Source organism: Leuciscus leuciscus, assembly GCF_965113295.1.
Source record: "Leuciscus leuciscus genome assembly, chromosome: 6".
NCBI classification, from domain to species: domain Eukaryota; kingdom Metazoa; phylum Chordata; class Actinopteri; order Cypriniformes; family Leuciscidae; genus Leuciscus; species Leuciscus leuciscus.
Genome location: NC_138730.1, coordinates 20,358,701 through 20,385,607, shown reverse-complemented (window position 1 = coordinate 20,385,607; position 26,907 = coordinate 20,358,701). Strand labels below are relative to the sequence as shown.

General features: G+C 36.2%; 1 protein-coding gene and 1 long non-coding RNA gene across 3 annotated transcripts; one reads left to right on the top strand and one right to left on the bottom strand.

The window, feature by feature from the left end:
• Nucleotides 1-1,681: 1,681 nt before the first annotated feature.
• penka (proenkephalin a) lies at nt 1,682-5,160 on the bottom strand. The gene is made up of 3 exons (XM_082172584.1): nt 5,015-5,160; nt 4,611-4,751; nt 1,682-2,809 (listed from the first exon to the last, which is right to left on the bottom strand). Exons 2-3 carry the CDS (start codon nt 4,746-4,748, stop codon nt 2,210-2,212), a joined length of 738 nt encoding a protein of 245 aa, XP_082028710.1. The 5' UTR covers nt 4,749-4,751; nt 5,015-5,160; the 3' UTR covers nt 1,682-2,209.
• LOC309500831 lies at nt 5,125-22,929 on the top strand. Of its 2 annotated transcripts, none has more exons than XR_014206700.1 (3): nt 5,125-5,256; nt 16,154-16,681; nt 21,462-22,929. It is a non-coding gene; the product is annotated as an uncharacterized lncRNA (long non-coding RNA). The 2 variants fall into 2 exon arrangements; XR_014206701.1 differs by lacking the exon at nt 5,125-5,256 and adding an exon at nt 12,430-12,494 and having other exon boundaries at nt 12,596-16,681.
• Nucleotides 22,930-26,907: the final 3,978 nt, after the last annotated feature.

Here is a 26,907-nt window from a genome sequence, read left to right as displayed (position 1 = left end):
ACATATATATATTTTAATGTCTTGTCAGCTGACGCCTTCGTATGGAGGAATAAAAAAATATATTTTCCGCCACAGAATAAACAAATTAAAAGGGTAATTGCGATAACTTTTTATCTCGCAATTCAGGGAAAAAAAGAATTGCGATATAAAAAGTCAGAATTGTGATATAAAAAGTCGCAATTACCCTTTTAATTAATCTATTGTTCAATATAATCATATTGTTCAAGTATTAGGAACATCTTTGGAAATGTTAGTTAATTCTGATTCAGCAATCACAAAGTGGGAACTTTTGAAGTATAAATGTCAAAAATTCTCCATACAGTTTCGTAAGCAAATTTCTAAGGAAAATGATTTGAGAAGCTCATAAAGGAAATAAATAATATTTGATGTCTATCCTCTCCTAGTGAACAGGACAAGGAGAAGTTGTATTCACTGAGATCTTAATGTTCTTTATGCAGAGAAGGCCAAAGGTGCATTTATCAATTCAAAGGCAAAGTGGCAACATATATTTTTTTTATCTAGAAAAAAAAAGAGAAGAGGTGAGTGGAAAAGGATTTCTTCCCTTCCCTTGATATTGATGGCACTCTGACTTCCGATGAGAAGTTCTTTTTCAGAGGGTAGACATAATGCTCTTGATTTACCCTTAATATAATTTTTAAAATCAAGGATAAAACATAGTTTGGCCCAGGAGAAATCTAAATAGTTTCATATCCCTAATTTGGATATGTATATCCAATATAACAGATTGGATTTGGATATGTATATCCAATGTAATATAATTCCCATTATATTTTCTAATTTTCATAAGCAGGCTTTGAAATCAACCTTTTTAAACATAATTTCTCTCCACAATCATGCATACTATGGAATAACCGAAATGTGTGATCTAAGAACAAGACTATATTTAAAAAAAGAATGGTTTGATAAGGGAATTATTTTTGTTTCAGATTTGCTAAATGGTAATGGTGAAGGCCATATGATATGTATCAACAATTTCCTTCCTTCTCAGGTAATATGTCTTCGTATAGAGATTACCATAAAGGCATCTCATCTAAATTGCTTCACCTTGTGAAAACACATCCATTATAACTCAATTGTTGGGCAGATTCCAAAATGATTTATTGGAGGTACTAATATTAAATGATTAATGAATCTGAACAAGTTTTTCGTGAACATAATCAAAGTATTCAGGAGTCGACTATTCAAAAAATCGACTCAAGTAATTGAGATGGATCATCAGTTTCCCCTTAGAAATCATCTATCATCTATCTATCTATCTATCTATCTATCTATCTATCTATCTATCTATCTATCTATCTTTCATGTTCTAGTACATTTTTCCTTTTTCCCCCCTTTAGTTCTGATGCTGTTTTAGAGGATAAAAAGATAGCAAAAACTTGCTAAAATACTTATCCTTGAGTAAACTGTTTTATGTAATTATCTGCATACGTAATTTAACTACATCATAACTGGCTAGCAATGTTCTTAAGCCTTGACCATATTCACAAAGTAGTACAGCCTCTCAGACATTATCGGTCAAGTAAGTGGTGAAAATATGAAAAGTTGGGTCTTAATAAGCTACTGAAGAGGGCCATTAAGGCAGTGACACTGTAATAATGGAGAATATCTTCCACTAGCGAAATGGCTTAATTTGTAAGAAACAAATATCTCAGTGAGACATTTCACTTCTGCAGTAAGATGAATTTATTGTATTCTGTACAGCTAATGGCTCAAAAATCTTGCTTTGATTTAAACAAGAACAAAAGCTGTTGAAAAGTTGTTAAAAGAAATGCATTAATCATCAAGTTCAGACGGCAAACGTAACCTCACTACAATGTTCAATGAGCGAAGCAGACTAGCTAATGTGACGAGATTCTCAGAGAACAAAGCAACACAGTGAAAAGTGCTTTTCATTCATCGTGATGTGACCCAGAAATAGTTAAATGATTGTCCTCTGTCTTTACCAAATGTCCATTCTGCTGGGTGATTCCATTGTAAATACAGAGAATTTGAAAATATTTCTTTTTTTTAAAACACAAACCATATAGTCACAGAGAACACAAATGTACATTGTACATTATGGAGGAATATTCGGCGGCAAAGACAAAAATAAATAGTAATTTAAAATGGCTTCACATGAAATTGGTACAGTGCAAGCTCTACACAAAGTAGGAATAGGTCATTTAGGATGGGTGTCCATGTTTTAATTCTAATCCATGAATCCTCCATATCTCTTCTGCGTGCCAGGCAGTGCCGCCTCGCCGCCGTCCTCCCAAGTGCGTTTCAGAAACCCATTGCTTTTCTGGGTGTCAAACCATTCAGGCCTGCCCACTCTGCGCATAAACCCCCCGTATCGCTTCTGCAGGTCTCTCCCTGCCTCCCCTAGACCACTGTTCCCCTGTACGCTCCTCATGAAGCCCCCATAGCGTTTGACCATGTCCCCATCATGCTGCTCATCTGACTCTGAGGTGAGACCGATTCTGAGGATCTCTCTCAGCAGCTCCACTGGCTTGTCTTCAGCTCCACCCTCTGCCTTGTCCCTCTTCATAAAGCCTCCATATTTCTTACTCATGAGCTCTGGGTCGTCACTCTCTGCTTGGGCTCCCGTGCCGATCTCTGCTGCTTTCTTAATCATGAAGCCCCCATAACGCTTCATGAAGCCTCCGTATTTCTTGGTGAGAAGGTGGTCTGCGCTCTCTTCCTCTTGCTTGAGGCTGTCGATGGCAAGGCGATCCTCTTCTGTGAGGATGTTTTTGCAGACTTCTAGTTTTCTGGAGTCCACAGTCCCTTCACACTCTAATGTGCAGGTCTAGAGGAGAAATGAATGACCGATCAATGCAAGGAAACATTTGGTCCACCAGAGGGCACACACATTCAGTCTGCTGAATTCAATGCAGCTGCACAATAATGAGTGCCAATAATTACTTTTGACAATCTGCACAGTGGAAAATGTCAATTCACTGAAGCACTCTGAAAACCCAGTCACAAGTAAAGAGAGATGGCTAGACTTTAAGAACTTGCTTTGAATTGGTTTTGATTTGAATATTATGCTAAAGCACAATTAACTCTTAAGTGAAAATGATATCACTTGTGCTTGTATACTGCGTTCACATAAGAATACAAAATATACATTTGACTATATAGAGTCTATAATGTTCATCTTTTGTTCAAATTCAAAGTCACATTTTCTCAAAGGTTTATGTATTATTTGAAAAAAAATTGCAAACTAAATTTTAGCTTATAGTTGAAAAAAAATGCATTTGTTTTACTGAATCTATTACAGAAGTACTACATATTATGTATGTCACCTATAGGTGATATAACCCTTGTGAAAAATAGGTAAGTTTACTTGAATTGAATGTGACTTCTTGTATACTTTTAAGTCTTAAAAGAATATTAAAAGTATATAATAATTTCAAGATTTTACTATAAAGTACAATTTAAATAATGTTTGAACCTCTTTTTTCTTGCCTTAATGTTTACTGACGTACAAAAAGCACATGCACAGTAATTCATTATAATTGTGTATGTATTGTTAAAGTCAATATTACATTTAAATAAAGTTCATAGATTTTTAAATGTACAAAAATGTAACTTACACATTTACACATTTGTAATTACAAATATATTTAAATATATGACATATAAGTTTCAATAGAAATGACATTAAAGTATATTTTAGTTTACCATAATGCGTGTCAGCAATTGCATTCTACATAAACACATTTTTTTTTAAAAGTTGCTGCCTTAAATTAAGTACAATCAACTTGGATGTTTGTTGTTTCAACTTAAATTACATTAAACTGACTTAAAAAAATTAGTTGAGTCTTATATAACTTCAAAAAGTTGAAAATTGCTCAACCTATTTTGATGAGTTAAAGCAATGTAAAAACATGTTGTCATAACTTATTGATCATATTTCTTTTATATATATATAAAATTACAAAGATGTACTTTGGTGGGTCAAAAAAAGCTTTTGCATTTGATATCAATTTAAACTATAATACCTTTCGTTTTAACTGCAATTAAGAGTCCAAAAACATTACATTAATTGATTTAAGAACGTCACCGAGGGCTCGTTTAATCTGGCAAACAACCATTGCTTGCCTTATATTATGTAAAAAAAAGCCAAGACTTAAATAAAGGAGAGACCATGCAGGGCTAGTTATCACACATTTTACTCCAGTAAATACTTCTCAGGTAGGTTCAGGTTTGAAAGTCAATTTTCAATTTTCATAAAATGTTTGTATTTAGGCTACTGCAAAAAGCTAATTCTGCCATAAGAAAAAGAAGTGAATTGAACAGTTCACCATGTTGTCTCAAAATAAGGGTTAAAATAAAGTCGTCACTATAGAATGCCATTTTGTAAACAGTAAAACGATTATGAAACAGCTAAAAAAAAAAGTAAAAAAAAAGTAAAAGGTAGCATTCAACAATGCCAACTTATATTATAATTGATAAATTGTATGAAATCCACGTGTGACAACTAGCCCCGACCTGACTTCTATGAAAAATACTCTTGTCCTGAGAACACATCTTAAACTTTTAGTTAAAATCTATGGTCATTACATAGTTTCAGACTTTTGTCTGAATATGGAAATGAAACTCACCAGTGTGTCGATCTCTGTCTGTTGCCTGAACAGCCGGTAAACGCAGAGCGCGCAGTCTCTGCCGCATTCAGCTCGAACCATCAGCACGAGACAGGCGCTCAAAGCCAGAGTCCACCAGGAGTTCACAGTTAACGCCATGGGCTACAAACGAGCAGTTTACCGTTACTTACATGAGGAAAATGTAAAGCAATCTGTTGTAGAGTCTTTACAATTTGACATAAAAGTGGTAAATATAATATGCATATAGGCTACTTTAAATGAGCGCGCAAAAATTATTATTTATAGTAGACTACGCGCATTTGCGCATAAAAGAACCAATCAATAGACCAACCAACTCATCCAGCAAATTAAATGATTAGTTAATAAGTTTAATTATCCTATTTTAAATTCTGTACAAAGTTTACCTGTTTACAGCAGGCTAGTTTCTTGGCAGTGTCCACCGTAGTGCTGAATATGTTGTTTTAGAGAAAGATCTCTAGCCAGGTCTGGTGCAGAAGCGTCTTCAGTATCTCAGCACGAGGATAAACTCCACACCTGCTCTGTTGAGAAACGATGGATACTCGCAACTTTTAAGCAGTGTGCCCTCGTGACGACACGCCGTTCGCATCTGACGTCAGCAGGAAGCATCACGCATAGAGTGACAGTGGTGACTTTTTTTTTCTCTTTCTTGCCTTATAAAATCAATTAATGTATGATATATTTTTTATAGTTTTAGTTTAAGGTGATCAACAGTGCATTTGTTGGTAAGGGAATATTGAATATTATTTGTTGCTTCTTATATATATTATTACATGCTTCTTTTAATGTAACATGATGTTCCATTGACCCACATTGGCCATCATTAAAAAAAAAATAGGGTAGTTGATTCCCCTCAGTTCAGACAACAAAGAAACAGTATTTTTCCGTGTTATTTTTGTTGTTGTTGAGGACCTATTGTGCTGAAGAGTGCAGGCTGTTCTGGTTTTTTTTTTCTTTCTTGTTTTCCTATGAGCATTGGCTATAACTAATGCGGTCTGGGTAGACAGCATACCTCTTAAGACAGGATAGAGTGTTCGAGAAATAATAGACTTGCGTGTACTCAATCCAACCATTCAATCTGTGGCTTTGTCTTGAGCATTATCGTGCCATGCAGTGTAGGCTATACCATGATCAATATCAGTATCATTGTGATTGTTTTGTCTGAGATCATTGTTTTGCATCCTTCATATTATGTCTGCATTGTTTTTAAACATCTGTTGCAGAATTTTGACAGTTGTATCATAACATTTAGTCCCATATGGATATTTACACATTTGTTTGAATATCAATTTACAGGAAAGGTCAAACTCTTCCTCATTGAGCCCATACAACCCATGACGTCATTTAAAGGCAATTCAAAAGTTATCACAGGAAATTATAGATCTTTCTATCGCAGATTCCACGTAGCCTGAAGCATAAGAAATTGGTTGTCAGGACGTTAACAGACATCAGTTAGAGGCTTTGGATTCTGGAAATGACTGCTAATTCTTTAGACTCATTTTAAACTGTATGCTGGAAGGCGTTAAATGAGATTGAGATGAGGATAAAATTAATTATATAATTTATTTATCCTATTGACTGTATGGAATTCAACACTTTAAAGTTGTGATGAAACAGAAGTAGAGATTTAAAGATCTTCTCTAATCTCTATAGTGATGTACATCTGAGTAAAAAATATGTTGGGAAAAGAAAAACATGTAAGTTATAGGGACTTGGTTCTGCCTTTGTTTGTTGACTGGATGGAGGCAGATCTGTATGCGAGCTTGCAGTCGATTGTAAGAAAGGTGAGGGTTTAAGTGACTAAATGATTGGAGAAGACCGGCATTCATCAGAAAAGTCTGTCGTTTCAACAAAAGATTGAGTTATGAAATTTAATTAAAATCTTCAAGGTCAAATTTTTTTTTAAGAAATGAAACATGCATGGATGAATCATTCACAATAAGATCACTAATATGCATTTAGAGATATGCAAAATTTTCATTTCCTGCTGACTTTTAAAGGTACGGTTGGCAATTTTTGGAGAGGCTAGCAATAGCGAGCATTAAAGGGGCTATCTGTAGGTTTTTACTTAAAAAAAATCTTTAAGATAGAGTTTTCATTTGTACATTTATGAGCCAACCATAATGTAATAGAAAGAATGACACCTTGACTGTCCACCACGGTTGCCTCTATCAGCCTGTAGGCTCAATTGTGTGTGGAGGAGAATTGGCGCGAAAATTCACTAAATGTGACGTCATGCGCGTTCTCGTCTACTTGGGCTTACATCTGTATGGCAGCCATTAGTAAGCAGCGGCAATCGCTAGCAGTAGTGTTTCAAATGGACTCTGCGGACGGAAAAAAGCGACCAGCCCTCCAGCACAATCCAGACACCCACGGAAACTCCTCGTAAGAAAAAAAAAAAAAGCCTTATCTAGTGCGGCCAAAATAGAGAGTGACCGGCGTCGGGCAAAGACAAGATTCAAAGACAAGATTCTTGGAGGGAGCTCCGGTCAGCTGGGTATAAAAACAGACCCCGAGCTGGCTTTCTTTTTACTGCAAAGGTAAGACATAGTTACTGGCCATTTGCAATATATAATTTTATTGTTTTTGTGGTGTAATGCTAACAATAGCATGCAAGCCAAATGTGGATGCTAGGTAGCCAGCCACAGGACCGTTTCAAAAGTTACTGTCTTTTATGAATTATATTTATTCAGAGCACGAGTGCATTAAGATTGTTACTCCATAGAAGTATTAAAATGGCCAAAGAAGTACTGGTTGGGTTGTTAGGCTATATAAAAAAATTGTATAGTAGTACAACTACAATAGTAATTGTACTGTATCTAAAAATAAGCATAACGTCTTCAACTTAGTTATATAATTTAGCGTTACTCTACAATAGTCAAAATAAGAGGTCTGTGAGTGTCGGGAGTGTGTGTTACAGTGTAGTGTTACAAAACTTTTAGAAGTAGACTTCAGTTGATAATATAAAGTAGCACTGCAACATTTTACTAAAATATGGTCTGTCAAACAATGACCTTACAGTACTGTTACTTTTCTTACCTCTGTAAACTTGCTGGTGAATCTCGATGAGCCGTCTGTGGTTGCTGCGGCAACTCTCTGGTTGTTGTGGTCGTGCTTGTACGAGCGTGCGCACCGAGAACGAGCATGAGACTGGCTGCAGTTTCTCTAACGGCCACTGGTGTCAGTAACGGTTAGAAATTTCAGAACTTACGCAATGCTCCTTTAAAAGCATGAGATCCCACCCTCCCTTCAGAGCGTCTTCAAAGCCACGCCTCCTTCAAAACACATTAAACGCGTGCAAACAAAAGCATCACTAGAGACACTGTTAAACTACCTCATGTCTCAAAGCACATAACATTACAATAATAATGAACATAATATACAACATAAAGAGCAATGACCTGTACCACCAATTCGAGTCACGAACCGCTCCGAGTATAACGTCACGGGTTTCCATCTCTTCCAAATTACAGTAGTTATGGCGTGAACGCAGCATAAGCTGGTTGTTTTGGATCAGGAGGAACTGTAAAAGGCGGCTGCTGTTTTGGTTGCGGTGCTCGGTGACTGACGTCTGTCTAACTCTGCATAGCATGAAACACGTTGATGATGTGTGATGCCTCGCGAGCAGGTGTGGGGAGGTATGAACATACGCTGACAGGCAGGTAGGACATCGTATCATTGCATTTGGACCGAATACATTGATTGGACGAACATTTTTGTGGTCCACAGACCATATATATATATTAGGGGTGTAACGACCGTTCGGTACGAGGCTTTCGGTTCGGTTTTCGGTACGCATTACGTACCGAACGGTTCGTTAGTCCATTTTTTCTGCCGACCAAAATTTCGTTATTTCAAATGAAGGCGCGTCGCGGGTGGCATAGAGGCTGGCGCGACCACAACATCAACTGGCAAATGCAATGTAAGGAACGAAACTGAGCTACTCTTATTGTGTTTGTGTGGACCGTTTATCAGTTTTGACCTGTGAAGCGGGACTCGCGAGCCCTATGCGCGAGCCTGATCAAGCAACATCACACAGCGCTAAGAGATCCAGACCAGTAAAGAAAGCATTTGAATTTCAAATGCTTTTTGAATTCGCCACTTAAGTAATAACATCGCTGCAAGATCTAGTGAGAAACATGCACATTTCTCTGTTATTAACGGATCAAACAGCGCTGACGTGGAAACCAGGAAGAAACATCGTGCCATGAATGAACTGGGCTGCGTTTCCCAAAAGCATCGTAAGCCTAAGAAGTTCGTAAAAAACTGGTTGTAATTCAAGGAAATTTCTCTGGCATTTATTTATTTTTGCTGTAGCCTATGGAAAACGTACCGAACCGAACCGCACCGAACCGTGACACAAGTGTATCGTATCGAACCGAACCGTGAATTTTGTGAACCGTTACACCCCTAATATATATATATATATATGTAAATAAATGTAGACCACTTAACTTAGTGATTACAATCAGGATGTGAAGAGCCTTTCAACCAGCACAACAAAAATGTTTCTGGAACAAATCACCTACCTTGCCTTTAATTCTTATTATGTATATATTTCAGTCCAAAACATCTGCTGATAGAAGCATCTTCATAGGTAAATTACTTCCATCAAATATCACAGTGCTATGAGCATAACTAAACGTTTCAGAACAACACAATTAACGCCCATAAACACATTTCTCTAATTATGTAGGTAGAAATATGGTGGCAATAACATTTCAAAGACAACATCAGGGCTACTAAACTCGTTTCTTGAATCCAATTAAGAAACCCTGGTCTTGGAAATGGTCATTAATTTTAATCAGTTTAAAGTAGAAGAATAATGCTGTTCTTATTAATTCAGCAGACTATGAGGACAGATTTGACAGACCTCTGCACATAATCAAGCACTTAGTCACTGTCTTACATTAAGTAATCAGTCATTCCGCTTTTAAAAATGCTCTATGCTTTTTATGAATTCTGAATCAAACATCTTTTGATAATGGATCAGTGTAACAACCCTCTCGAAGCTAACATGTTGGTTTTCCTCATAAAGCGATAACAATGAATATAATCTGTAAATGAATAAAATAAAATACAAAATGTGAAGCCATGGAGATTGCAACTGGTAACACTTCAGTGTGGACCTTTTTAAGTGGCAATTTGAATAAATGCCACTATAGCTTTAATGTGCTGCTGGGGATTTTGAAAGCATCATATTGATCCATAAAACTCAGGGGAATTACAAGGTGATGATGGTTTTGCTTGCTGTGGGGGGTCATAGCTGGAGATATGCTTGTAAAAGAACACCATTCCACTCCCACTGGCATGTTATCTTCATAAACGCTACAACAAAGTGGTAGTTTCATATTAATGAGCTATGAAATTTATGTAAATCTGTGTTTTATGCTGACAGGTTTTTGCATATTTAATCACGGTATTAAAAGTTTAAATTGGCGCTGACCTAATGTTAAAGGTTTAGTTCACCCAAAAAATCTCTCATCATTTACTCACCCTCATGTCTTTCCAATCATGTAGGAAATCATGTCTTCTTTCTTCTTTGTATGGTCAAAAAGCATTCTTTATATATCCTCAGTCCATTTTTATTTTTTATTTTTGGTTGAATGATCCCTTTAACCCTAGGTTGGATTTCTTTTATGAATTGTGAATTATCGTTGCGTACTCTTTAAGTCACTTTTGTCGAAAAGCTTTCGCTAAACGACAAGCACACATGAGATATGAGCGTAAATTAATCCTGAGGGAACGACAAAGCATCTGAGTACTCTGCCCTTTAAAAGCTTAAAACTAACACTTATTTTAGGACATGACAGCCTTGACTGTTTAAAACACTCACATTCAATGTGACCTGCTGGATTTCCAATAGAATGGACTTAAAGGGATAGTTCACCCAAACATGACAATTAATTTTATTCATCCTCATGTCTTTCCAAACCTGTATGACTTTATTTTCTCTGTGATTCATAGAATTATATAATTTGAGAAACATCTCAGTGTTTTTTTGCAAGTCAGAGCAAAACTGTTTGGTTAGATAAAGGTTCTTAATTGGATTGCATGAAGAATCTTTAACATCCATGGAACCTTTCCATTGCACAAAAGAAAAGAAAAAAAGTTATTTTAAGAACTGTTCACTGAATGGGTCTTTGAGGAACCCAAAATGGTTCTTCTATGCCGGCATAACTGTGAAAACCCCCTTTTGGAACTTTTATTTTAAAGAGTGAACGAACATTCTTCAAAATAACTTATAATTATTGTGCTCAGCAGAAGAAATAATAATTATTATTATTTTAGGATGAACTATCCCTTTAATATAAACCTCTGAATTTCCTCATGATTAATAAAATGTCAAGTTTAAAATGAAATAACAAAAATCAGCTTCCACAAATTAAACTAAAAGTTAATTGGTGCACAATTAAATATGATTGTGCTGTGTAGTTTGGGTATAAGAAGACTTTTCTTTATCAGCTCTCATATTCAATTTCCTGCAGGGTGAAGAAGGGATATCAGAATCATAATTACAGTGTCACTCAGGCTATGGCCGAACAGCACTAATGACAGGAACAGTTAATTAAATTCCACACATATGAGAGCACTAGGCTATTGTGTTATCACTGATTTGCCATCAGCAATAACTTTTATATTTACACCTTCTTGAGTGGATAAGATACTGAACATTGAAGGTGAGTTATGCAAACAGGAAGAGCTGCTCTTTAGGGCTACTTTTGAGTGTGATAATATTTGCTTAGACCGGAGAAGATAAGCTATTTAGTTTTCCTGCAATCATTACATTATTGGTCACTGCAGTTAAGAGAGGGATTTGATTGTAGAACAGAAAACGCCTCATTTATTACTTTTTTTATTTAAAAAAGTTCATAAAGAGATTGTAAAACTAATCCATACGAATATGAATACGTCCAAATTTTCGGAACAGACTCAATTGCATTATATATGAACAGATTGAATTTAGGCTTTTATTCTCATAAACATTCATCAACTTACACATCAGTTGTGGTAAACAAGCTCAAGCATGCTTGCTTGACACGCAAGAACCAATGAGGTTCATTCTCGTGTTACGCAGCACGTTTGAGCTTCTCAAGAACCAATCAGGTTCATTCTCGTGTTACGCAGCACGTTTGAGCTTCTCAAGAACCAATGAGGTTCATTCTCGTGTTACGCAGCACGTTTGAGCTTCTCAAGAACCAATCAGGTTCATTCTCGTGTTACGCAGCACATTTGTGCTTCTCAATAACCAATGAGGTTCATTCTCGTGTTACGCAGCACGTTTGTGCATCTCAATAACCAATGAGGTTCATTCATGTGTTACGCAGCACGTTTGAGCTTCAGCAAGAACCAATCAGGTTCATTCTCGTGTTACGCAGCACGTTTGAGCTTCTCAAGAACCAATCAGGTTCATTCTTGTGTTACGCAGCACGTTTGAGCTTCAGCAAGAACCAATCAGGTTCATTCTCGTGTTACGCAGCACGTTTGAGCTTCTCAAGAACCAATCAGGTTCATTCTCGTGTTACGCAGCACGTTTGAGCTTCAGCAAGAACCAATCAGGTTCATTCTCGTGTTACGCAGCACGTTTGAGCTTCTCAAGAACCAATCAGGTTCATTCTCGTGTTACGCAGCACGTTTGAGCTTCAGCAAGAACCAATCAGGTTCATTCTCGTGATACACAGCACGTTTGAGCTTCAGCGAGAACCAATCAGGTTCATTCTCGTGATACACAGCACGTTTGAGCTTCAGCAAGAACCAATCAGGTTCATTCTCGTGTTACGCATGCACGTTTGAGCTTCAGCAAGAACCAATCAGGTTCATTCTCGTGTTACGCAGCACGTTTGAGCTTCAGCAAGAACCAATCAGGTTCATTCTCGTGTTACGCAGCACGTTTGAGCTTCAGCAAGAACCAATCAGGTTCATTCTCGTGTTACGCAGCACGTTTGAGCTTCTCAAGAACCAATGAGGTTCATTCTCGTGTTACGCAGCACGTTTGAGCTTCTCAATAACCAATGAGGTTCATTCTCGTGTTTCACAGCACGTTTGAGCTTCAGCAAGAACCAAATGAGGTTTGTTCGGTTAATGTTAGTTTATGTAGTTTATGTTCGCTGATCAATGTTTAAATGTGAATAAAAATGAAATCTAAATTTAATCTGTTCATCATATAAAGCGATCGAGTCTTCCGCATATTTGGACTAAACCGCACAATTCATATGGATTAGTTTTACGATCTCTTTATATTAACTTTTTTGAAGCGTCATGTTGTCAGTTACGTGGACTGTCTGGAGGGACAGAAATCTCTCAGATTTCATCAAAAAGATCTTCATTTGCATTCTGAAGATGAATGAAAGTCTTACAGGTTTGGAACGACATGAGGGTGAGTATTTAATGACATAATTTTCATCCTTTAAATACAACCTAAATACTGGAAACTCATTACGACAGATATGTAGTCAGACATGACATTACGCCATTATTCACTATTCTATTCCAATGTAAGAGAAACTTGTCCATTAACCAGAACAAAACAATGCCATGCTTAATTTGTATTTGTTTCCTTTTTTCAGCAGGTGAATCTGACATGACCTGCTGGCTGCTGCACATATTGTAGTGCATTTATATTTAGCTACATAACATGCATTAAATTTATCATTTATGAGATGTCTAAAATGATTCCTTGGTTCCTTCCACTGATAAATTTGCAATGTCTAGCTGTGTTTTTAAACACATACAAACATCTCAAAGGCACATTTCACTGTTTGTCATTCACATTTGCTTCAGGTACATTTTGTGTTCATCTGAACGCAACATCAATTAAATGCTAAATTGAAATTAACATTAAAAACGTCCTCTTTCTCCATTAATTCATACAAAGATCAATATTTACATAAAACATGCAGTGGCACTAACTGATCTTTGCTGGGTCAATTGTGCACCTTGTCAACATTTGTGAGCTCACAAACAACAACTGAATTAGAAAGATTTAAAAAATGTTCAAGCTGTTAATATAGTTACTGTTACACAGTTGTAGTGAACTTCGAATCTTAAAAGTGGATATAAATATATATATTTAAAAACGACTTGCAGATAATATAATATAAATTAAATAAAAGGCCACTAAAGTGTGCTTAAAGAGAGTACACTTTTATTACTGTTTCTTACTTAACATATTTAATTACACTTTTAAAAAAATGCACTTATAATAATGTCAAACAATTAAAGATCTACTTTGAAGCACATTCAATTCAATCCACATTTAGTTGTATAGTGCTTTTCACAATGCATAGTTTTAAAGCAGATTTACAGAAAATGCATGTTTTTACATTGCAATATAGAGTAATCACTTATAAGATGTGAGTGTGTCCAAGTAATGTCCATATGTCAAAAATGTACAGTTCTAAGATAATACAAATCATATAGTTCGTGATTTACATCATGTATTTATTTAGGCAGAAACAATGAGCTCAATAAAGCAATTATTACAAGTTGTGATCGTAATGACTACAATATAAAATTTGGCAGTTGTGCATGTTGATTCAGAGTTGCCATGATCTGCCATCAAACTGAATCTCTAGGCATCCTGAGGTAGAAACAGAAAGCAAATGGAAATTAATTAGCGTAGCTGCTGTTCATAACATTTCAAGCAATAGATAATCATGCACATTTGATCTGATATAGCTGGAGTGCAAGGTTATGAGATGCATTATGGGAATGCTTGGCTAAAGAGAGCCACAACTGGGAGCCACAAACATTATCAGGAAGGCTATTCCAAAGTTTAGGAGACAAATATGAAAACGCTCTCCCTCCTTTAGTGTACTTAGTTATCCTAGGTACTACCAAAAGTCCAGAGTTTTGAGACCTTAAAGAGCGTGATGGATTGTAGCACAGTAGAAGATCAGTTAAGGAGCTAAACCATTTAGGGCCTTATAGGTCAGAAGCAATACTTTGTAATCGATACAGAACTTAATAGGTTACCAGTGTGGAGATGATAAAATTGGGGTTATATGATCATATTTTCTTGACCTGATAGAGAGCTGCATTTTGGACTAACTAGCTTGCAGGACAACCATGTAATGCACTACAATAATCCAGAGGTCATTAATGCATGAACTAGCTTTTCAGCATCAGAAACGGATAACATGTTCCGCAGTTTAGCAATGTTTCTGAGGTGGAAGAAAGCTGTTTTTGTAACATATGAAATAAGATTTTCAAAAGACAAGTTCCTGTCTAATAGAACATCAGGTCTTTAACGGTAGAGGATGAAGTAACAGTACATCCTTATAGATGCAAATTGTAAAAGATTGTTTGTACAGGTTTTTGGTCTGATAAGTAATACCTCAATCTTATCCGAATTTAATAGAAGAAAATTACTGGCCATCCAATATTTTATATCTTTAACACGCTCTGTCAAATTGGATAATTTAGAGATTTCATCTGGATGTGATGAAATACCTGAGTATCATCAATATAGCAGTTGAGACTAATTCGATGTCTTCTAATAATGATATTGAAAATAGCAGCGGGCCTAGAACAGACTCTTGCAGCACTCACTCATTTACTGTTGTTTAATTTACTGTCAGAAAATTCCCACCTTAGTGCCTGTCCCTGAATACTAGTGTAATTTTGTAATCGATCTAAGAATATGTAATGATATAGTGTCAAACATAGCACTAAGATAAAGATTTTTTTTTTTTTTAAGATGCAGCCTTGGTCAGAAGCTAAAAAGTCATTTGTACTTTTAACTATAGCGCAGTTTCTGTGCTGTGATGGGGCCTGAATCCTGACTGAAAATGTTTATGAATATACATTTCTTGGCACATGACTCAGAGTTAGAGACGAGATAATGTTGTGAAGGGGCTCTGCTGCTACAGGTAACAACTATTTTTAGCAATTTGGAAGGTACTGGATCTAATAAACATGTTGTTGGTTTAGATGCAATAAGTTTGTTTAGCTCTTGGATTGTTTTGGTTATTTTCTATGCGTTTTCCGAGATGCTTGGCCTTGGCGGCTTAAAGAGCCTTTTTTATTGTGTGTATATGTAGTGTATAGTGTGTATGTGTCTGACGTTTGTTTGATTATTAGTTTGCTGTGTTTCGATTGTACATTTTAACATACTAATATTTCTTACTAAATGTACTGTAATTTTTTATTGTTATGTTAACATGTAATTTTACTCTCTTTTAGGGTGACTTTTACCATGTCTATAGGGACTGCAGATAAAAAATAGACTTTTGGCTAACTCTGGCATATTGACAGAAATGTTTATTAATATGCACTGTCCCTGTAATAAATAAATAATAATAATTGATTCTAAGACACATGTACTTTTAACTGCAGTGTGTTTTTTGGAATTACATTTGAAGTTAATATATTTTAAATGTAATAAATTGCAACTTTATAATTATAATGTGTAATTATAAATATATTTATAAACATGACATGCAATTTTCAGTGGAAATGACATTAAAGTGTGGGGTTTTGGATAATGGATGAGAGGAATAACTGAGTCTTTGCTGTGTTACCAGGGTGAAGAGGAGATAGTGAAGATGGATCGGGGACCGGAGTGAAGCACACACCTCGTTGCTGTTGGAGTGAGTGGGTATCCAGGTGAGTATACAGTATAACTTGCAGGCTTGACTTATAGGAACATTAGGAGGGTCTCTGGAGGAACACTGGAGGAATCACTAGGAGCACGAAGGAGAAGAAGAAGTCCTCCTCAGTATTTTGTTCCAATCACCTAGATTTGGGTGATTGGAATAATCATGGGTGGAATAACCACATGGCAGGACTTTTACTTTCTGACCCCTGGTCTTTACACCTCTGAATAAGAGGTAAATGAATCAAGTAGTCTAACAATGAAACCAAATGCTGACTGAATGTAAGGTGTGTGCTTATATGTAGGAGATCAGTGCCATGCTGAAGAGGAGCAGGTGATTAGTATTCAGATAAGTGTGATCGCTGTGAGGGAGTAGCGGTGGAGCCTGGTGAATCCCTGCATCCTATATCCAGAAGATAAACAGCTTTCTGAAAATGAACACTGAGGCTTCTTCATGGTGAGTTCTGCCTCCTATGAAGGTCACAACCCCAGAATCACGGATAATGTGTTATTCACATGCAGGACAAAAAAGAGAATAATAAAATCCAAGAAAGCCTGACCACATGGCTTGTTTTCTTAGATGTCAAGAGAAAGCCATATTTGTTTGTCTTAGGCTTATTTTCAGTACCCATATTGTACATAACATACTGATACATGACTCCATTTTCCCATTTTCTTCAGTGACAACAATTTCTTCACCTTAATCTTAAACACACCTGCATGACCTTTTCCCTTTCTGTGAATTTACTGACAGCATGGCTTTGATGAAAAATTGGCTGATAATTTGAAAGCGCTCGTCCAATTTTCATGTGGTCTCCCGAGCGCTGGTGGTGTGGCCCATGGTGCGACTCGATGCTGTGACTATTCCAGCAGGGACCCTAGGTGTCACAAAATACATTACCAGCCTTGTTTACCCTGGGAGAGAACACAATTGCTATAATTATTGTCATTTTCATCAAAGCCAGTGAAAGCTAATGCGGTGTTAGTGTAATGCTGTAAAATTACAGGGGACGCACTTAGACATTGGAGAGGGATAACTGCTGCCCTACTTTTCACTCTATCATTTCTTTCACTTTATCTATATATCTCTGCCCTATATAATAGATGCTGAAAATTACAGGGGCTACTTACCCCTTTAAATTGAGTAAATGATGAAAGCCATATATTAACTAATAAACAGTTAGTTGCGATCCTTGAATCTGGTTGGTCAAGCCAAGTGTGCTCATATCTAGTCCAACAGCACTGGGACTTTTCCCTGTTTCTCACACATCCGCTTGTGTTTGTTCCAGACAGACTGTCAGTCTGTGCGTTAGAGGAGGAGATCTTTCACTGACAGTAGGTGGTGACAAATAATTTATGATTCGTGTGACTCAAAATACTGATTCATTCAAGAACAAAACAAGTGACCATATTTATGAGTAAGTCATTGAATCATTCACTCAACCGATTTGTTCAAAAAGACTGATTCATTAAAAAAGGAAATACCACTTTGTTGGGTTGTTTCTTAGCAACAGGCAAGTTTATGTGGCTTTGACTGTGTGGAACTATTTTTAATGAAGCAAAAATGGAGTCTATTCACAGTCTATGACGCATTTCCACAGTTATTGGCATTGTAAATCTCATATAAATCTTGCAGTTTTTTACATTTTAATTAAAAAAAATTCATGTAAATTTATAAACTATAATTTGTGTTGCATTACTTTGGTATTAAATGACAAAATTATAATAATTATACCACTGGCTGAGAGAGTGATGTTATTTTTCTTTCTTTTGACTGCCGCAATCTCTACATTTGATTCCTCTTTTGAAAAATCGTGGAAATGTTATCCTTTATTTTGTTTATTTTACTATTGGAGCAAAAGAGAAGACAAAAAACAGACAACTTCTACATCTGACAACACTGGAAATGGGTCAACTGAACTGTTGTAAGACATTTCATATATTTGCTGCTCAGATGATATTGCTTAATGTTGGCAAACGTTTTTCACTGAAAAAAATTGGATATGACAATATGTTATGAGACAGTGTGTTCAACAAAATGTGCATACCTAAGCAAACTTTGTTCTTAATTCTTATATTAAAATTTCACCTAGGGATCTTCAAATTTCTGTAATACTAAAACGAAACTTGCATGAACTTTCAGATATAAATTGTATTAAATCATAAAACCTTTAAATGCCTGCAAGACACCTTAATCAACACTGACATTTTGGAAGGTAGAACAACCAAATGATTATTAATTACACCTTTTTAAACTCAAGTAAAAGCAAATTAAATGTGAAATGAATGAAACTGACATTAACAATGTCTATGTAATATCATTATTATTTTAGAACCATTGGGACATGACACAAGGTTAAACATTTTGTTGTTGTTGTTTTTTTTGTTTTTTGTACCAAAAATTTAATGATTTGACTGTCTTTGCTCCAAGAGAAAAGAGTTTGAATTAACATCTTTGAGAAATGCGTGATAAAGGAAAATGTCAAATAGAATAATTTGCATATTCGCTTATTAGGAATGATTGCTCTGAATATCGCTCTATTCATGTAAAATGTGTAATTGCAAGGCTTGACAGATGACTAAACCCTTTCTCTCCTGTTTTTTTCCCCTTTTCTAAATTAATATGTATGAGAAGGGCTGTAAAATCTGTTCATGGCTCCCTCACTAAAGAGGTGCCATTGCAGAGCTTCAGATAATGAAGGATTGACAAATGACATTTTTTAAATTGCCTATCAGTTTCAACAGGAGACAAAACTTTACAGTCAGACTCATTGCTTCAACTTCTTTTGTATCAAAAAGCAATTATATTTCCTAATAACATTTGTAGTTTTTGCCATCTAATATGGCATTTAATTGATACAAATTTACAGAAATTCTTGGAACTGTTCAGCATTCATGTAATGGTGATTTAGTCATTTAAAGGCGTAGACAACCAGGCTTGATTGATCATATAGCGATATTATTCAACTTTGGGCAGGCTCACCTAGCTTACAGCTCATGCTCAAACCCTTTTTATATGTTGTTTATGTTCTGATTTGAAAATGACTTGAAATGAAAACATGTTATCCTGTTTTCTGTTGACAGCTCATTCAACTCATAAAACGAGGCATTGGAAAGTTTGTAAGTACATCAGGAGTTTATTTAAATAACACTTGCCTGACGGCTTATGCTACCGCTAACCCGGACGTCGAGGTCACTTCCGTGATTTGGGAAAAGCCCATAAAAGTCCTGGCAGAAAGTGATGCATTCTGTATAATTTTTTCCGAAGTGTTGACTACTTAGTGTTAACTAATAATTGTTGCAAACTGGTACTACCAACAAAATATTAGTGCATTCATGGAACTGGGCATCGTTACACTACATCCTTATGCATCGCTTTCTGCCAGGACTTTTACGGGCTTTTCACAAATCATGGAAGTGACCTCGACGTCCGGGTTAGCGGTAGCATGAGCCGTCAGGCAAGTGTTATTTAAATAAACTCCTGATGTACTTACAAACTTTCCAATGCCTCGTTTTAATGAGTACAGAACCTATTTGTACTGTAGTTTGGTACCATTCTGGGCATTATTAGAGGGGTAATTTACGAGATACATTCTTGGATTCGTTAGCGCCTGCACTAAGCCATCCGGCTGATATCTCTAAATAAGCTCTAACTTTAATAATGTTTGACCAAGGGAAAAAAAGCTTCTTGGGGGGTGTTTGGCTCGAGATCATGGTGCAAAGGACCCTAGGTTGAAATTACTCCGAACCATCCCTTTAAAACAAGCCAATATTCATTTTATTCTAATGTGTGTGTATATATATATATATATATATATATATATATATATATATATATATATATATATATATATATATATATATATAATTCTCATCTCACACATCGTCAATCTGCATTCAGACTTTTTTTTATTTTTGTCATAATGTATTTCTATTATAATAATAAACATATAATATGCCTTAAACTATGTGGAGGCAATATGACTAAACATAAAAAAATTAACTTTTACAGCCATGTTATCTTTGCAAGCACAGACTGTTAGGCTATTTAGTTTAATTAGTCTTTCTTTTAATATTAGCATCTGACAAACAATATAGGCTAGTTCTTATTCACAGTGATGAAAAAAAAAGAAAAATGATTGGACAATGATGGTGGTGACTTAGCTGGCGTTGACTGAAGTGGATTCTCTGTGCAGTACAGCAGTAGTGATGTTACATTATGACACTGAAGCTTCAAAGCGCGTATAGAGTACGCAGCGCAATTTCTCATGAAGCTCCGTGACGGAGCGCGTGTTGTTTTCAGAGAAACACGTGATCAACGAAAAATGAAATGCTTGTTCGACTTGAACCGATGCTGCACAGACCGATCGGTGAATGGCATCAAAGTACAGCGAGAGCGATTAGAGAGCAGACTGCTCTTAACATTCATGCCCAGAAATAAAGAAAGGGGATTGCAAAGGGAACATGACCTGGGACGGACTCAAACTAAAGTTTTTCAAGAGCACCACAGCTCAACATGTTGGACCAAACAAATATTCCCTCATCCTTTTACGATGGTTTTATGGTGATTTTTATTTTTTTGGTGTGTGTGTGTGTTTGTCATTTTAGGACCTTAACATACATGGTCACGATGAAATGTTATTATTCCACATTAGAAAGTCATATGGGTTTGAAATGAGTAGATAATGGCAGAATTGTCTTAACTATTCCTTAAAGTCGGCAAATTTGACATTTGCAAAGTGATTTCCATGCAAAATGTAGATAATTTTGTCCCAAAGTATTACCCAAAGCCCCTGAGTGTGAAATGAGAGTGCATATATGGCAACTAGGATTTCTTAAGAGTCTCTTGTATGGAATAAAAACAACAGAAAAATCCCTCTGAATTAATCACATGAAATCACATTACCCCCTTAAAAGTTTAAAAAGATGCAGTATCACAATTAGAACAGGAACCCAAGTGTTTGTTGACAGGTTAGCAGTGGTACTCTGTACATATTCCTGACTAACAGACAGACAAGGACATTTTGAAAAACCTCTCTACTTACCTCTGATTATATACACTTAAGATTATCAATTTTTAGATTGCACTTGATGAATAACGACTTGAGATGTGAGCCGGCTCTGCTGAATGGCTGTTGAATGGAGGTTATAATGTATTGTCTGCCATGGCAGCTTTGAAGTTGCATTCTTGAGAATAATGAGACATGACTCACCTTCTCTGCTCCTCTCTGCTTCAGGCGTGTCAATGCAGGAGACGTGAAAGTTACAGCTATTCAGGCTGGAGGGAGGAATCAGTCGAAATGTTTTAAAAAGGTACACGCCAAAAAGCCCACACTTTTTACCCTATAAAACTTTGAACGTCAAGGTATAACAAAGAAAGCATGCATGCAATGAGCCAGATATATACTTCTTATTCGTGCCTTTTAAATTGCTCTAGGATGCCTTGCATAAACTGTGAATGTTGAGAGGGTGTCTTTGATCATGGCTTAGTTTCCATTACTAGTCAGTTTCGGTTCAGAAGCCACTCACCCGGTTTTCTGTGCTTCACTGGTTTCCTGTTGTAGACATAGCCTGAGGAATGGTAGACTGACACCTGTGTTTTCTCTGGAAGACCATGCTTTTCCAAGGAAACGGCACTCTTTTTCTCTGCTTATTGGGTACACATTTATAAAGCTCTTTATTGAGTGCAAACACTTCAATCATAATAGAGGACCACATAATAGCCCACAGCTCAGAGACCATTCTGTTGGGTTCCCAGTACTTATATTTTATAGGCCAAGTGGATTCTACACAAGAATATAATGTTGTTTGGAGTCTTTTCGACATATTTTCGGCAAACCTCATGCCTGGCACACACTAATGTGAATAATTATTGTGGTTTTATTAAATTGTAATACTTCCATGAAATATCTGTCAGAAAGAAATTATTCAGAAGTTTAAATAATGAATCACATTAATGTGATATAATCATTATTCAAGGTAAGAATGGTGTAACTATGCATCAGAAGCAAATGTGAACCACAAGAAATCAGTCTTTAGATTACAATGGTTTATTTTGTTCATATACCCCTTATATCAATTTAGCACTGGAACATTTCTGAACAACATATGTCTATTGTAGTCAAACAATGCCTAAAGTACTCCCACTTGCTCTCATAAAGGCTTTTTTTATGCCCCAGTGCTTCCTTTTACATTATGTAAACCACTCATATAGCTAAATGCTTAACATAACACAATACAAATGAATTAGTCATAAATTCAAGTCTGTTTTAGGGTCCATTTATGGAATGGGCCGAGGTGTAGAGAGGAGGCGATGAGAAGTGGATGGCTTTACAAAAACATTCAGAACATGTGTTATTTTAGTTGTATTGATATACTATTCTAGTTTTTGTTAATATTTGGATTTAGATTTTATTTTAGCAAGTTAGTTGTTTTGGTCTTCTTTTTTTTTTTTACAAACATTTTTTTTTTTTTTTTAGTTACAATAATAATCTTGATATTGTTTCAGTCAGAATCAATATCACGATTGTTCAAAAGAGGATTCATGAGCAGAATATACATTACTGCAAAATAATCATTTTCAGGAAATCTTACTCTTACCTAATTGCATTAACTTTCTTAAATATTAAAATAAAACAATACATAATCGGGGAAAAAATAACTAACAAAATATATTATAGTTATGACATATTAAAGGAAATTGGGCAATTAGATGGGATGATTTGGCTGTATGTGTCACAAATTGTATTCATTCAAATCAATTTATAGTATTCAAATTATTATTATTTTATATATATATATATATATATATATATATATATATATATATATATATATATATACATACAATGTATTCATGTGTTTATTTAATTGACTTAAGATCTAGATACTACAAAATCTTCTTGGTCCATATCTGGTCTGTATTGTCTCATCTAATCTGCACAAATCTGCATAAATAATGGGAAATATTCTGTTTACAAAGTTCAAATATAGCAAGAATATTAATTAACACTGCAGTGTAATTAATTAGCCAGCAAAGCTTCCCACGTCTCTCGAAAAACAACTACTCACCTGTTTCACACTGTCATCCAGCATAATGCTTTCTTCTTGCTGATGACCTTGTGAGTAGCTCCGCTGATGTCTTCAAAGCGGCATGCAAAGTATTGTGTCCCCGGGGTTTGAAGGCAGTCTCTAAGGCAGAACACAGGGGTGTCAAGGTCCCCCCTATCTGTGGCAGAGATGCAGGCAGATGGTTGGGATAATTACTTAAAGCCTGAGGAAGATAGTCATGCAGTCCGCCGCGTGAAGAAACATTATAATAGATTGAAAATGTCTTCAGGCGGGCCACAGGGGCGGGACACGAACAAGAAATGCACAAAAGAAGAGTATGACTGTCAAAGCAGAAAGGACAAAGTGCTTTTTTGACATTGGTGAACACTTAAAAAGTACCTCACCTCTGGCAAAATGGGATTTCAATACAACTTGGCTGGCTATGTTTCGTAAAAACATTTGCGAAAACGGTGCTGACTGACTAGAGAAAATAGAGAAAAAGGCTGTTGCCAAATAGGTTGCTACAAAAGTAGGAAAACTACAACACCCATAATGCACTGGGCATGTTGCCGCCCGAGGTCACTGCCACCAGTCAGCTATGGATATGGTTGACTTGAGTCAAATACCGCCTTGGTTTAGTAGGAAATACTCCTTAGCAAACTTTTAAGCAGGGTGCACATTGTACGATTTATAATAGGCCTTTTTTACGAATTTTGCTTGTAGACTGTATAACACACGATCCCAGATGTCACACTGTAGGATCTCTGTTGTTATTAATGTCAAACTGTACGGCAGTCAAGACATACGCAAGTCCAGAGTTTTACATCATGAAATTGCGTACATTTTGATCATGGCTTGTCCTGAAGACGATATGTGTGGAGCAAGTAGCAGTTTGTTGTTGTCGCACTAATTGCGTCATCAGGTTCTGCGCTCCTATCGTTTTTTTATTTGAAGGTTGTCATAAGAGAAGCCACACTGCAGGACTGTGTGTCAAATCTTCTGACACTAGCAGAATTTCATCAGAGGTAAAATTTGATTTGCAATGGTCATTAATCGGCTGTCGGTGAACATGTTAAAGATTTTAGCCAGGATAAGAGGAATCTTTTAGGATTCACAAAATTTGTCTCAGATGGCCAAATCGTGGCCAAAATCGTACAGTGTGCTCCCGGCTTTAGTCATAGTGCTGTCGACTTGTATTGTTCCCAGGTGCAAGAATTCAAAGAGTACGCATTTAGCGAGAGTAGGTTATTTTCGCTTTGTTTTTTTGGTAGGCAGTGGCTAAAGGCTGCAAAAGCTTCGTAAATATGGAGAGAACACAGCGACGGAAAATCAAGTAAACCTGTAGTCAATGTTTAAAACTGGATGACTATATGAACACTGAAGCAAAACGCTGTTGCGTACAGGTAAGAAAGCTGTTTCCAAAGTGTTCCATTTTGACCATAATGCTGTTTAAAGAGGACACAAAGGACAATATAACTTCCAATGATAAGCCTTCTCTTACAATAACTGTTTTGTTAACATAACCCTCTGTTGACCCGACTCTCCGTGGGCGGGGGAAACAAGTATTATCTATAGGCCTAAATCCCTAGAGCTATCAAAAGTCTGCAGGATGATGTAAAAGGACAAATAAACGGGAATGTCTCGGCCCATGTAATACAGAGAAAGAGTAAACATTCATTTACATATATTAACGACATTGTAATAATGCAAAGCAGGTTGAAAATCAGCAAAGTTACACTTTGATACCAACGGAATGAGGACTCTCGATACCAAATGTAGTCAAATGATCTTCCTTTTTCATCAGCCTAACTGACATGCTTTATGAATATTATCAACCAGCAACTTACACTAAGGGTATGGCGAGGAATTAATGCAATTCCTTCAAAGTTCTTAAAGAGAATCAAGAGCCAGCATGGAGGGGCTCCTCACTGGAGCTGCGCTTATGGCATGAAGTCTCTTCTTGCTGAAGGGAATAGAGGTGAGAGGCCATAAGCACATTATTGAGCTCCTCCAATTTGCTTTGAGAACTCTGGCACTTCCTCAATGGGACACGATGAGTCAGTGAACATTCAACTACTTCAAACTACTCCATCAACAGAGTTTTACAACACTCTTTCAGAGTTTTTTTGAGGTAAAACAATGTCTGAAAAGGACAAAGATCGATATGTAAAAGAAATAACGGTAGATGTTTAGATGACGTTCAACTGGGATATTGCAGGAAGGTGTCAGCTCTAATCTTAGTCAGATAACTTTGAGAATTAATTGCAGAGGCTTAAGAGTGATTATATTTTGAGACTATATGAGTGGCTTATTTTGATCCAGAGCACAGACCTGCAATTATCCTGACACATTTATTAAATACACCCGAGTGACAGCTCTGTAGCTGATAAATATGGGAAACTTAATTAAATTCTCTGGACCTGTGGTGATTCATATACACATGTCCACTCTTTTAATTAGCACCACTGTAATCTCGGAGTAATAGACCGGGTGGAAACCTCAACAAAGGTGACAAAACGGACATTAATTTACCACCTTAGTCATTTGAGGATAATTACCCATAGGTGTTAAATTAAAGAGTCCGTCTTTTATTGCCCCCAATTTGCAGGCAATCATTTCTTCAGAACTAGCAAACTGTTTACACTGTTTTTACAGCAGGCTGTAAAAAAAGGGAGCAAAATCATGTTGCCCTACGGAAGCAAATCCAGATCTTTGCTTATCCTTCTTTCAATCAAGATAAAGGCTTACTCGCATCCCATTCGCTCATCAACTCCAAATGTTGTGAACACATGCCATAGCTAATCACAACTGCTAGTGCTGAAGGCGCGTTTCCATTACAGATTTGCGCACAACTTTTGCGGGTTTTTTTTTCTTTTCTCGAATTGCCTGAAAAACCACCTCATACGAGCGTAAAAACTTTTTTTGCAATAAATGGGAGTTTTTCCAAAATTGATGTGTTTCCATTTGGCGTATTTTCAATTCGCAGTTTGAAGGGTAATGGAAACGTGGCTGAGACCAACCTTCTGTACAATAGTTCAATTAACAAGAAGCTATTGTGTACCTTGGATTTCAGACACATTGCCAGTTACTTTGTCTATTCTTGTTCTGCCAACAAAAACAGATTGTACACAGTAGAAATGATTCAGTGACGGAAGGTACTTGTGATTCAACTTTTTAGATGATCATTTTGTTGAGGAGGAAGTTCAACATTTACTTATACTTATTTTACTTATTATTTACTTATTATTACAACATTTACTAAATATTCTATTTAATAAAAGTACATTTCACGTGCTATGGTTTAAATGGTTTTCTGTCTCGCATTTTATCTCTCCAAATCATGGATGTTATTTTAAAAATGTGAAAATTAGCAGAAACAAGTTAACAGCCTCTCATTTACACAAGGTAAACATTTGACCCGACTATTTGATCAACTAATACAATTATTAGTCATGCAAATCTTTATTTATAAATGTATAAAATAGTTATTTTAAAATTGTATTGCATACCTGTTGCTGCCATGATAATGGCCCATTTCCAGCATTTCAGAAATAAAAGTCTATTTTTAAAATTCATTGCTAAACGACTTCTGGATAAATCCCTTCTTGGAAACACATAGATTTGAATTCGGAC

What these genes read in the sequence shown, in the direction of transcription:
- penka (XM_082172584.1), bottom strand. Translation starts at nt 4,748, where the DNA reads ATGGCGTTAACTGTGAACTCCTGGTGGACTCTGGCTTTGAGCGCCTGT. An exon ending in AGACAGAGATCGACACACTG is followed by an intron (nt 2,810 to 4,610) that starts GTGAGTTTCATT and finishes TTTCTCCTCTAG; the next exon opens with ACCTGCACATTAGAGTGTGA.